At 50.7% G+C, this 13,583-nt stretch overlaps 1 protein-coding gene across 4 annotated transcripts in view; it reads left to right on the top strand.

Annotated features, from left to right (window-relative positions):
• The first annotated feature begins 3,762 nt into the window (after positions 1–3,762).
• The window catches only part of PBX4 (PBX homeobox 4), a 59,902-nt gene continuing 50,081 nt past the window's right edge, over positions 3,763–13,583 (top strand). For all 4 annotated transcript variants that reach the window (XR_010125078.1, XM_054465096.2, XM_063658807.1 and 1 more), the window contains exon 1: positions 3,763–3,980. Coding sequence is in view for 3 of the 4 variants with exons in the window: in XM_054465096.2 (XP_054321071.2) it covers positions 3,853–3,980 (128 nt within the window). In the remaining variant the exon portion in view is untranslated. The remainder of the gene's footprint in view (positions 3,981–13,583) is intronic.

Genomic DNA, 13,583 nt, shown 5'->3' with positions numbered 1-13,583 from the left:
TCGGCTCGCTGCAACCTCCGCCCCTGGGGTTCAAGTGATTCTCCTGCCTCAGCCTCCCAAGTAGCTAGGATTACAGGCATCTGCCACCGTGCCCGGCTAATTTTTGTATTTTTATTAGAGAAGGGGTTTCACCGTCTTGGCCAGGCTTATCTTGAACTCCCGACCTTGTGATCCACCCGCCTCGGCCTCTCAAAGTGCTGGGATTACAGGCATGAGCCACTGCGCTGGGCTTTTTTTTTTTTTTTTTTTTTTTTGAGACGGAGTCTTGCTCTGTTGCCCAGGCTGGAGTGCAATGGCACGATCTCAGCTCACTGCAACCTCTGCCTCCCAGGTTCAAGTGATTCTTCTGCATCAGCCTCCCGAGTAGCTGGGATTACAGGCATATGCCACCACACCCAGCTAATTTTTTTATTTTTAGTAGAGATGGGGTTTCACTATATTGGCCAGGCTGGTCTCGAACTCCTGACCTCAGGTGAGCCTCCCGCCTCAGCCTCCCAAAGTGCTGGGATTACAGGCGTGAGCCACCATGCCTGGCCTTTTTTTTTTTTTTTTGAGACAGAGTCTCACATGATCTCAGCTCACTGCAACCTCGGCCTCCGCAGGTTCAAGCGATTCTCCTGCCTCAGCCTCCCAAGTAGCTGGGACTACAGGCATGCACCACCATGTCTGGCTAATTTTTTGTATTTTAATAGAGATGGGATTTCACCATATTGGCCAGGCTGGTCTTGAACTCCTGACCTCGTGATCCACCTGCTTTGGCCTCCCAAAGTGCTGGGATTACAGGTGTGAGCCACCATGCCCGGCCAGTCTTACTGATTTTTATATGAGAACACTCACTCAAACAGGTTGTGATCTGGCCCATGGTTAACACAGCTTGGAGATGGCACATACATGCCCCGAGGGACCAGAGAGGCCCCTAGGAAAGGGACTTCAGATTCCCACAAAGCCCAGAGTTGGTCCCAAGCTCAGCTGGGCTTTCCTTACCTCACCCCCCAGCACTCAACCCATGAGTACCAGACTCATGATGAGCCCCCTCTGAGATGCTCAGGGAGGCCCCCTCCAAGGTACAGTGTGTGCCAGGATGTCATTCTCTGCTCCCACCTCACCAGTGAGGAGGTGGGGTTATGTCCCTACTTTTGAATCCCATGCTGAATAACAGCTAGAACTTGAACCCAGGTCACTCAGAGATGCGAGCCACCGTGCCCGGCCACCTGTGCCAAATTCTTAAACCACTGAAATATGCATTGTCAAAGAACCCAAAACTCCCAGGTCCTTCTATATTAAATGGCCCTGGCCGGGCACTTTTTGAGTGCCACGGCTGCCAACTAATTTCTATGCAGTGGAGACCCCTGATGACCTCCAAATGGCAACAGTGGGACGGGTGAGGTGGCTCATGCCTGTAATCCCAGCACTTTGGGAGGCCGAGGCAGGCAGATCACCTGAGGTCAGAAGTTTGAAACTAGCCTGGCCAACATGGTGAAACCTCATTTCTACTAAAAATAACAAAAATTAGCCGGGCGTGGTGGTGGGTGCCTGTAAGCTACTCAGGAGGCTGGGGCAGGAGAATCACTTGAACCCAGGAGGTGGAGGTTGCAGTGAGCCAAGGTCATGCCACTACACTCCAGCCTGGGCAACAGAGTAAGATTTCTGTCTCAAAAAAAAAAAGGCAACTCTGTCTCAGGCTCTCTGAGCTGGCTGTTCACATCAGCTCCTCCAGGTTTTAACCTGCACCCCGTGGGTCTCCTTCGAGACCTTGTCCCATTTCCTCTTGTCGATCTCCCGTCTCCACCAAGTGGCTTCAAATTTTTGTCTCTGCTGGTCCCTGAAACTTTCAGTGCCCACCCCTCCAAGTTCTCTGAAGGATACTACTTTGTTGGGGTTGGGGGCAGGGTTTTGCTCTCTCACTCAGGCTGGAGTGCAGTGGCACAAACACAGCTTACTGTAGCCTCGACCTCCTGGGCCCAACTTATCCTCCCGCCTCAGCCTCCCAAGTAGCTGGGACCACGACCAGCTAATTTAGCTATTTTTTTAATTTTTATTTTTGTAGAGATGGGGTCTCACTATGTTCCCCAGACTGGTCTTGAACTCCTGGACTCAAGTAATCTGCCACCTCAGACTCCCAAAGTGTTGGGATCACAGGTGTCAGCCACTGCACCCAGCCTGAAGGCCAATACTGTTCAGGCCTCCTGCGCAGTGCTGTGCTTGTGGGTGACCTTTTGAACAGGCACTGATCTCCGTGGCTCCCATGCAATCTATTACTTTCTGTCATTGGAGCCAAGTGTCGGTTTCCTTCATCAGAGCGCTTTCCCTATTGTCCAGACACTCGGTCAATGTCTTTCATTTTCACTCCCTGCCATCCCCTTTGGAGTCTCCCGATGCTCTCCAATCCAGCCATACCAGATGGTGTTTGAATTTCCTCCCCAGCAGCAATGGAGAGAACATGGGCCCCACCCTGGAAGGGTTCCCAGCCAGTAGGCTGAGGACCTTTTACTGAGCCCACATCTGGAGACTGTCCTCATAGCAAATAGGCTCCAGGAGGTTCTGTGACTTTGGAGAAGAGATTCATGTCCAGTCCATTACTTTTTTTTTTTTTTCTTTTTTTTTTTTTGAGACCTGGTCTCTGTCAACCAGGCTGCAGTGCAGTGGTGCAATCATGGCTCATTGCAGCCTCAAATTCCCGGGCCCAAGTGATCCTCCCACTTCAGCCTCTCAAGTCCCAAATAGCTGGGACCACAGGCGTGCACCACCACGGGGTCTCACTATATTGCCCAAGCTGGTCTCAAACTCCCGTGCTCAAGTGATCCTCCCGCCTCCGCCGCCCAAAGTGCTAGGATTACAGGCATGAGCCACCGCCCAGTTCCTTTTCTTGTGCACTAGGAGCCTCCGATGCTGTGTCCTAAGGGCTAGAAACAAAGATGTGAGGATTCGCTCTGATTTGGGGTGCACTGCAGGGGAGTCTCTCAGTAAACATCCTTCCTTCATTCGGTAACCACGTGGTAGCATTTTCTATGCCCAGAACTGTAATCTGCGAAGATGAATAGACAAGCGAGGTCACTCTTCAGCTGGACCTTGAAAGGTGACTGGAATTGATTTCTGCAGTGGAGAAAAGCGCTGCGTTCTGACCTCCTGGTTGCCATCAACCACGCACGCCTGCGCCCGTCCTTGGCCAGGTGAACGGGGCGTGAAAAGCTCTAGAGGAAGAGCCGGGGCCCCCAGTGGCCCACCTGATGGGGCTGAGGATGCAGGGAGCATTAGGGGGACTGAGCAGGGGTCTGGGGCTTGGGGCTTCTGGAAATGAATGGGGGCTGTCGATCAAGCTATAAGAGGTGTGGGGTTCTGAGGAGGAGGGGGTGGCTTGGAGGAAGAGTTGTGGTGCTCTGGGGAGTGAGGGTCTCTGAGGATCGAGGGCTTTGAGGAGAAGGGGGCTCTGAGGAGGAGCAGGAACTCTGAGGAGATGCGAGTGGGGCTGAAGGAGGCGTGCACCGCGCGAGATGTGAGGGATGGGGGCCTCTGGCTGGAGCGGAGCCAGCGCTGCCCTCTCTCAAGGGGAAGGAGGGCGCTTGTGAGAAGTGCCGTTGCCTCGGCAACCCCAAACCGAGTCCAATCCCGGGGAGGGGGAAGTTCGGGGCGAGTCCCGGGGGCGGTGCGTGGCGCCGGTTGGCTGACGGCGATGAAGGGGCGTGTCTGTAGGCGGTGCAATACACGGGTTGGCTGGCGGTAGCGACGGTGGGCGTGGCTTAGGGGCGAGCGCTAGCGGGCGCGGCGCTCAGGCAGCGGCGGTTGGCTGCGGCGCCCGTGCTAGTGCTCCAGGCTCGACGGCTCCTTCACAGCGCCCGCCCGGCCCTGCCGCTCATGGCCGCCCCGCCGCGCCCCGCGCCATCGCCCCCCGCCCCGCGCCGCCAGCGGCGCCCGGACACGAGCGACGTCCTGCAGCAGATCATGGCCATCACCGACCAGAGCCTGGACGAGGCGCAGGCCAGGTGCTGCCCGCGGGCTCGGCAGGGGCCACGCAGGGTCGTGGCAGTGAGGTTGGCGGGCAGAGGGGACGGGGCGGGGAGGCCAGACCGACGAGGGGCGCTTGAGGAGGGCTGGAGGGGGGTCCCGAGGACGAAGGGATATATGGGGTTCAAACGGAACGGGCTGGGCAGGCCTTATGGGGCCGAGCAGTGGCGTGAAGGATTTTCAGCAGCTCATCTTGGGGCGAGAAGGTTGGGTTTAGGGGTTTAGGGAGTAGGGCTGAGAAATGGGCACGTACGGGACTTTTGACAAGTGAATAACTAAATGGGTACGTTAATGGGACTCCTGCGGCTGGGAAGTTTTTTGTTGTTGTTTGACACGGTCTCCCTCTGTCGCCCAGGCTGGAGTGCAGTGGCGTGATCATGGCTCACTGCAGCATCCACCTCCCCGGCTCAGTTGATCCTCCTGCCTCAGCCTCCCGAGTATCTGGGACCACATGCGCACGTGCAACCACGCCCGGCTAATTTTTTTGTATATTTTCTAGAGACAAGGGTCTCGCTGTAGTTGCTTGAACTCCTGGGCTCAAGCATTCATTCCGCCTCGGCCTCCCAAAGTGCTGGGATTACAGGCGCGAGCCACCGAGCCCGGCCTGTGGGTGGGAAGTTTCCGGGGCAGATGATGGAGAGTGAGTGGTGGGGAATGGGACTCAGGAATGTCTGCAGGAGACTGAATAATTGAACTGGGGTAACTTGGTGTGGGAACCATCGAGAACTTTTGGGAAAAGGGTTAGTAGAGGAGTGGGTGGAGATGGAAGACCTATTTTCTTTTTAATGAATTCAGCAGATTTTTATTGAATCCTTACAATAACTGGATAGGGAACCGGGTGCTGACATAGTCCCTGCTCTCGAGTACATGATTTAGGGGAGGGAAAGTAAATAGCAAAAAATAAGGACTGGGTGGAGTGGCTCACATCTCTAATCACAGCACTTTAGGAGGCTGAGGCAGGAGGATTGCTTGAGCTCAAGAGTTCGAGACCAACCTGGACAATGTAGTAATACCTCGTCTCTACTAAAAATAAAATTAAAAAATTAGTTAGGTGTGATGACGCAAGCCTGTAGTCCTCGCTACTTAGGAGGCTGAGGCTGCAGTGAGCCATTGCACTCCAGCCTGGGTGACAGAGCTAGACCCTATCTCAAATAAAAGCAAAAAAGTATAAACCAGGCATGGTAGCATGGGTAGGTAATCCCAGTTGCCTACCAGTGGGAGGATCACTTGAGTCCAGGAGTTTGAGACCAGCCTGGGCAACATAGTGAGACCATCCTGCACCAATCTGAGAAAAGAAAAAAAATAAAATAAATGGCAATAAAAGCTGTAGGGATAGGGGTTGCATGCTGTAGGAAGCCAGGTGGAGAAGAACATCTTTGGAGAGGACAGCACCTTCAGAGGCCCTGAGGTGGGAAAGAGGATGTAAAAAGCGGAGTCTGGCTGGGAAGAGAAAGTTCCTAGCCAGAGAGGGAAAGAGTTGAGTTTAATGGGAGGCTGGGGCCAGATACGGTGGCTCACGCCTGTAATCCCAGCACTTTGGGAAGCCAAGGCAGGTGGATCACGAGGTCAAGAGTTCAATACCAGCCTGGCCAACATGGTGAAACCCAGTCTCTACCAAAAATACAAAAATTAGCCGGGTGTAGTGGTGCACACCTATAATCCCAACTACTTGGGAGGCTGAGGCAGGAGAATCACTGGAACCCGGGAGGCGGAGGCTGCAGTGAGCCGAGATCACACCACTGCACTCCAGCCTGGGCGACAGAGCGAGATTCCGTCTGAACAAAAAAATAATAATAAAGGGAGGCTGGAACCCAATTACATGGGGCCTACGAGTCTCAGCAAAGAGTTTTGTTTGTTCAGCCAGGCACAGTGGCTGACACCTGTAATCCCTGCACTTTGGGAGGCCAAGGTGGGCAGATCACCTGAGGTCAAGAGTTCAAGACCAGCCTGGCCAACATGGCAAAACCCCATCTCTACTAAAAATAGGAAAATTAGCCGGGCGTGGTGGTGCATGTCTATGGTCCCAGCTACTTGGGAGGCTGAGGCAGGAGAATCACTTGAACCCAGGAGGCGCCTGGGTTCAAGCACCACTGCATTCCAACCTGGGTGACAGAGTGAGACTCTGTCTCAATAAAAAAATAGTTTTGTTTTTGTCATCTGGGTAACAATCCGTAGGGAGTTCGGACTATTTATTCCAGTTGCAATGGGGAAAAATAAAGGAGTTTTAAGACCTCTCATCCCATTTACCTCCACTCACCACTTGTCAGCCAGCCAGGATCCGTAGAATCTGCATCACAAGGCAGCCCACTGTGTCTGGGTCCTGCAGTGATTATTACAGAAAAGGAAAGGAAAGGACTGAAGTTCTTTTGGAGGATGAGGCCTTGTTGAATGGGGACTGTTGTAAGGTGAGGGACAGTCTCTGGGTATGGGACTAGGGTCTGGTGGTGTGGACTGTGTACCCACTAGAGCCCTGTAGTGGGGAGGGTTTACAAAGCCAGGTAAACAGCAGTCCTAGGAAGGAAGAGGCAGAGAAAAAGGTGGATAATGCATGCATTTGTTCCTCAATGAATTTTGTGTGTGTGTGTGACAGACTCTCACTCTGTTGCCCAGGCTGGAGTCCAGTGGCGCGATCTCGGCTCACTGTAACCTCTGCCTCTCGGGTTCAAGCGATTCTCCTGCCTCAGCTTGCTGAGTAGCTGGGACTACAGGCACACGCCCCCATGCCTGGCTAGTTTTGTATTTTTAGTAGGGATGGGATTTCACCATGTTGACCAGGCTGGTCACAAATTCCTGACCTTAGGTGATCTGCCCGCCTCAGCCTCCCAAAGTGCTGGGATTACAGGCGTGAACTACTGTGCCTGGCCTGTTCTTCAATGAATTTTTAACAAATTTGGCCAATATTTATTGGACCTTTAGAATATCTGGGTACTGAACTGGCTTCTGGCATAGCTCTCAAGTTCTTCCTGCTCTCAAGTTCATGGTTTGGGGAGAGAAAGTAAATTTGTTCTTCAAACTTTCTTTCCTTTGCTTCTCAGGGAATGTTGACACTTTTTGTAGTTTCAGATGCTCTATTTGAGAAATTAGAGTCCTTGTCACCATACAACTATTTCTTTGGCTTTTTTTTTTTTATACAAGGTCGCGCTCTGTCAACCAGGCTAGAGTGCAGTAGTGTGATCATGACTCACTGCAGCCTCAATCTTCTGGGCCCAAGCAATCTTCACACCTCAGCTTCTTGAGTAGCTGGGACCACAGGCCTGTGCCACCACGCCTGGCTAATCTTTCTTTCTTTTTTTTTTTTTTTTTTTTTTTTTGAGACAGGGTCTCACTCTGTCACCCAGACTGGAGTGCAGTGGTGCAGTCTCAGCTCACTGCAACCTCTGCCTCCCAGGCTCAAGCAATTCTCCTGCCTCAGCCTCCTGAGTAGCTGGGATTACAGGCATGTGCCACTACCGCCTGGCTAATTTTTTTTGTATTTTTAGTAGAGACAGGGTTTCACCGTATTGGCCAGGCTGGTCTTGAACTCCTGACCTCAAATGACCCACCCACTTTGGCCTCCCAAAGTGCTGGGATTACAGGCCTGAGCCACCACACCTGGACTAATCTTTCTATTTTTTTAGGTCTCCCTATGTTGGCCAGGCTGGTCTCAAACTCCTGAGTTAAGAAATCCTCCCGCCTCAGCCTTCCAAAGGTCGAGGATTTCAGACATGAGCCACTGCGCCTGGCTCCTCCAACTGTTTTCATTGTGGTTTTTTGTTTGTTTGTTTTTGTTTGTTTGTTTGGCTGTTTTTTGGTTTGGTTTGGTTTTTTTGAGACGGAGTCTCACACTCTGTTGTCCAGGCCGGAGTGCAGTGGCGCGATCTCGGCTAGTGAGCAACCTCCGCCTCCTGGGTTCAAGCGATTCTCCCATCTCAGTTTCCCAAGTAGCTGGGATTACAGGTGTGCACCACCACACCTGGCTAGTTTTTTGTATTTTTAGTATAGATGGGGTTTCACCATGTTGGCCAGGCTGGTCTCAAACTCCCGACCTCAGATGATCTACCCGCCTTGGCCTCTCAAAGTGTTGGGATTACAGGCGTGAGCCACTGCGCCGGGCTGTGTTTGTTTGTTTGTTTTTGAGACAGGGTCTTATTCTGTCACCCAGGCTGGAGTGCTGTGGTATGATCTCAGCTCACTACAACCTCTGCTTCCCAGGTTCAAGTGATTCTCCAGCCTCAGTCTCCCAAGTAGCTGGGACTACAGCCTCAAACCACCAATGAATGGCTGGCTAATTTTTGTATTTTTTGTGGAGATGGGGTTTCACCATGTTGTCTAGGCTGGTCTTGAACTCCTGAGCTCAAGTGATCCACCCACCTCGGCCTCCCAAAGTGCTGGGATGACAGACGTGAACCAGTGTTTTTATTCTTTTTGGAGCACTGTACCAGGTGCTAGAGAAACCAAGATGGCTAAGATGTTCTCTGCCTTCTTGGAGCTCACTGAGAAGTAGGGTGTGTGGGAGACCAACTTGTAAATAATTGTTATAACAGGAATGTGCTGTGTAGAGGCAATTCCTAGCACAGAAGAGCTGTGCCAGGCGAGGGTGCCTTCCGTGATGTCTGTTAGGCTAGTCAGAGAGCAGTGGCTTTATTATACTTTGTGTTCCCAGAGCCAGGATCAATGCCCAGCACCTTGCATTCAGTAGTTTTATGACACTGAGGAGATTCTAGAGGGATTAGTAGGAGTTGGGAAAGGGAGAAGATGGATGTGACACACCCAGGAATGTCACCATAGAGGCAGAGCTTTGGGTGTGTCCTGGAAGCTACTTTTGTACTTTCCAGACTGGGATATTGCTGCTTAAGGGGTGAGCTCTGCTCAGATGTGGCCTTCCTCAGGCCCAGCACAGCCCCAAGGCTGCTGCATTTTCCTTGCAGGAATCTCCTGAGATTCTAGTTTCCCTAGACAGGCTTTAGATTTAGAATGGAATGCAGCCAGTTACTTCTCTTTTTTTTTTGAGATGGAGTCTCGCTCTGGCGTGATCTTGGCTCACTGCAACTTCTGCCTCCTGGGTTCAACAGATTCTCCTGCCTCAGCCTCCCGAGTAGCTAAGATTACAGGCGCCTGCCACCATGCCCGGCTAATTTTGGTATTTTTTTAGTAGAGACGGGGTTTTGCCGTGTTGGCCAGGCTGCTCTCAAACTCCTGACCTCAGGTGATCCTCCCACCTCGGCCTCCCAAAGTGCTGGGATTACAGGCATAAACCACCACACCCTGCCAGCCAGTTACTTCTTTACCATTTTCAAAGATAGCTCTTTTTGTTTTAAGGCTAAGAAATTAGGCTGGGTGCAGTGGCTCGCACCTGTAATCCCAGCACTTTGGGAGGCTGAGGCAGGAGGATCACCTGAGCTCAGGAGTTCGAGACCAGCTTGTGCAACATGGAGAAACCCCACCTCTACTAAAAATACAAAAATTAGCTGGGCATGGTGATGCCCACCTGTAGTATGTGCCAGCTACTGGGGAGGCTGAGGCAGGAGAATCGATTGAACCCTGGAGACGGAGGTTGCGGCGAGCTGAGATTGTGCCACTGTACTCCAGCCTGGATGACAGAGAAAAAAAAAGAAGAAATTACATGTTGTGGTCGGGGGCATTATTCATGCTTGATTACACAGGTGTTAGGTAGCTGGTTCCTGGTTTCTGGCCTCTTTCTGAATTGGGATGACCCCTGGGGCTTTTATTTTGAGACTTTGAAGCTTCAAATCTCCCTCATTTCTTTGGACCTAGCCTTTAGATGAACTCAAAGCCTTAAAGTTCACTCAAGTCCAGACAAAAATCTTCCATCCTCAAATGGGCCATTTCCACCCCTCTGGAGGAAATACAGCTCCTCTTAGTAAACCCTGCAGCCTGGTAGATTACCAACCTGGGCTGGGAAGCAGTTTGTCTCTTCTGATCAACTGATCCTGTGAGGCTTTTGCAAATCTTTCTGATCCTGCCCACTCTCAATGTGCCAGTCACCCCTTTCATCACCCCAGCAGTCAGTTGAACTCAACTGTTTAGCCAGAAGGAATTTTTCATCTCAGTCGTATGTTGCCATAAGTTTGTTTTCAGAAGGAAAATATAGCTCTCTCTTCAAACCTGGGTTTTTTGTTTTGTTTTGTTTTTTTCTTGAGACAGAGTCTCACTCTGTTGCCCTCGCTGGGGTACAGTGGTGCGATCTCAGCTCACTGCAACCCTCGTCTCCTGGGTTCAAGCAATTCTGCCTCAGCGTCCCGAGTAGTTGGGATTACAGGTGTGTACGGGTATGCACCACCATGCCTGGCTAATTTTTGTATTTTTAGTAGAGACACGGTTTCACCATGTTGGACAGGCTGGTCTAGAACTCCTGGCCTCAGGTGATCTGCCCGCCTCAGCCTCCCAAAGTGCAGGGATTACAGGCATGAGCCACTGTGCCCGGCCTTAAAATTTTTTTGTAGATACAGAGTCTCACTATGTTGCCCAGGGTGGTCTTGAACTCCTGGGCTCAAGCTGTCCTCCTGCCTCAGCCTCCCAAAATGCTGGGACTACAGTCATGAGCCATCCACCCATTCTAAATGTTCACTGTTATAATGTTTTAGGAGCAAGCAGTGTGGTGTGTGAGATGGCATACCTAAAACCAAAAATGTATTTAGAAGTTGGTTTTAGGCAACCCAACAGTGCCTGCATAGCTTTTCTTAGGAAGAAAACATCTCTGAACTTTTCTCTTTTTTTTTTTTTTTTTGAGACAGAATGTCACTCTGTCACCCAGGCTGGAATGCAGTGGCATGATCTCGGCTCACTGCAACCTCCGCCCCCTGGGTTCAAGTGATTCTCCTGCCTCAGCCTCCCGAGTAGCTGGGATTACAGGCTCCTGCCATTGCACCAGGCTATTTTTTGTATTTTTAGTAGAGACGGGGTTTCACCATCTTGGCCAGGCTGGTCTCGAATTCCTGACCTCATGATCTGCCCGCCTCAGCCTCCCAAAGTGCTGGGATTACAGGTGTGAGCCACCGTGCCCGGCCTTCTCTTTTTAATTTGATTTTTACTAATATGACCTCAACTAGTAGAGATTTGCATAACTTTCTTAGTCCCTCCAATATTTCTGCAGATTGACTTTGCCTAGATATGGATTAAATTCCTATTATGAAGGGGAGATAATGAAGTGATTTTGACTATCCTTTAAACTTACTGAAGAGGCAAGGCGTGAACTGATACCTGAAATGTGTTCCCCTAGGCTTGGTACTTTTGCAATAGTGAATATAAGGTCAGAACATATATACTTATAAAGTATATATACTTATGTATGTTCTGACCTTATATTCATACATAGTTATAAAGCATGTCAGTGAGCATTCAGCCTTCCGCACACCCATTCAAAGAATGCAAGGGCTCTAGGGGGAATATATGATGTGGAATTTCCCAGAGCCAGATAGCGTTAGCATGAGAGGATCTATCAGTCCAAACCTGGGAAGTAGGATTTCATATTTGAAATTTTCTTTTTCAGTATCCCTAAAGAGATTAATTAGATGCCAGTTGACTTCATGCCTTGTAGTCTTTCTTCTTAGCTTGCTTGCAGGCTTAGCTTGGCTTGGTCTAGTGCCAGAGGAGTCTTGCTGTCTTTGGTGTACTTTTCTTAAGAGTTGAATTGTGTTGGTTTTTGTTGTTGTTTGACACGGAGTCTTGCTCTATCACCCAGGCTGGAGTGCAGTGGCGTAATCTTGGCTCACTGCAACCTCCACCTCCCAAGTTCAAGTGATTCTCATGCCTCAGCCTCCTGATTAGCTAGGATTACAAGCGTGCGCCACCACACCTGGCTAATTTTCGTATTTTTAGTTGAGACGAGGTTTCACCATGTTGGGCAGGCTGGTCTTGAACTCCTGACCTCAAATGATCATCCCGCCTCAGATTCCCCAAAGTGCTGAGATTACAGGTGTGAGCCACTTTGCCCGGCTTGAATTGTGTGTGTTTTGTTGTTGTTGTTGTTTTAATTTTTTTTTTTTTTTGAGACGGAGTTTTGCTCTTGTTACCCAGGCTGGAGTGCAATGGCACAATCTCTGCTTACCGCAACCTCCGCCTCCCGGGTTCAAGGAATTCTCCTGCCTCAGTCTTCCTTGTAGCTGGGATTCCAGCCACGCGCCACCACGCCCAGCTAATTTTGTATTTTTAGTAGAGACGGGGTTTCTCCACGTTGTTCAGGCTGGTTTCAAACTCCCAACCTCAGGTGATCCGCCCGTCTCGGCCTCCCAAAGTGCTGGGATTACAGACGTGAGCCACCGTGCCTGGCGAATTGTGTTGGTTTTAAAACAATTCCCTGAAGCTATCTAAAAGGCTCTTGGCAAAATCCTCTTTGAAATAGCTTTATTAATGAAAAGTAAAGCCACGTGTAGAATTTCGCAAAGGAGCAAGTACCACTCACTCATTTAAATGACAGTTACCGAGTGTCTCTATCAGAACACAGTGGTTGATGATGATGACAATAAGGATTTCCCTCATTTACGCCTTCCCAGAACCCTAGGAAGTGGGTGGTTTTTCACTGTTTGTTTTTCTTTCTTTTTTTTTTGAGACGGAGTCTTGCTGTGTCGCCCAGGCTGGAATGCGGTGGCACAATCTCGGCTCACTGCAAGCTCCGCCCCCAGGGTTCACGCGATTCTCATCCCTCAGCCTCCCGGGTAGCTGGGACTACAGGCGCCCGCCACCACGCCCGGCTAATTTTTTTGTATTTTTAGTAGAGACGGGGTTTCACTGTGTGAGCCAGGATGGTCTCGATCTCCTGACCTGGTGATCTGCCCTCCTCGGCTTTCCAAAGTGCTGGGATTACAGGTGTGAGTCACTGCGCCCGGCTCTTTTTTTTTTTTCATATGGATTTTTGCTCTTGTTGCGCAGGCTGGAGTGCAATAGCGCGATCTCGGCTCACCACAACTTCCGCCTCCCAGGTTCAAGCGATTCTCCTGCCTCAGCCTCCCAAGTAGCTGGGATTACAGGCATGCACCACCACGCCTGGCTAATTTTGTATTTTTAGTAGAGACAGGGTTTCTTCATGTTGGTCAGGCTGGTCTCGAACTTCCGACCTCAGGTGATCCGCCCGCCTCAGCCTCCCAAAGTGCTGGGATTACAGGTGTGAGCTACTGCGCCTGGCTCTTCACTGTGTTTCTAGATAAGGAATCAAGTGGCCAGATAACTGGAGGGTAGTTGGATGGAGATTTGGGCATACTCTATTGAACTCTGAGGCTGTACTGCCTGCCACCTGTCTCTGCTTTTCCCAGGGATCCTACAAAACTCACTGAAATCTGACATCGCTTCCTGCTCACCCTCCCTGGGTGCCATGGGAGATCAGACAGTCAGGCTTGGGCTTTACAGGACACTTTTAAAAGTACATTCTCGCAAATTAAATGTCATCTACTCAATAAACATGTATTTTGTGCCAGGTCTGGTGCTGGGCATGGGAATGCAGCAGTGAGTTCTGAAAGGAGATTCATTATTTGGAGAGGCAGACATTGGAGAGTGCGGTGACACGGGGACCAGAGAGGGCAATGAAGAGTTAGCCCTTCAGCAAGACTAGAGCTTGTAGAGCACGGGCAATCGGAGTGCGTGACTCT

The sequence above is a fragment of the Pongo pygmaeus genome, chromosome 20 (genome assembly GCF_028885625.2).
Source record: "Pongo pygmaeus isolate AG05252 chromosome 20, NHGRI_mPonPyg2-v2.0_pri, whole genome shotgun sequence".
Taxonomy (NCBI): Eukaryota; Metazoa; Chordata; class Mammalia; order Primates; family Hominidae; genus Pongo; species Pongo pygmaeus.
This window is presented reverse-complemented; position numbering and strand designations above follow the sequence as displayed.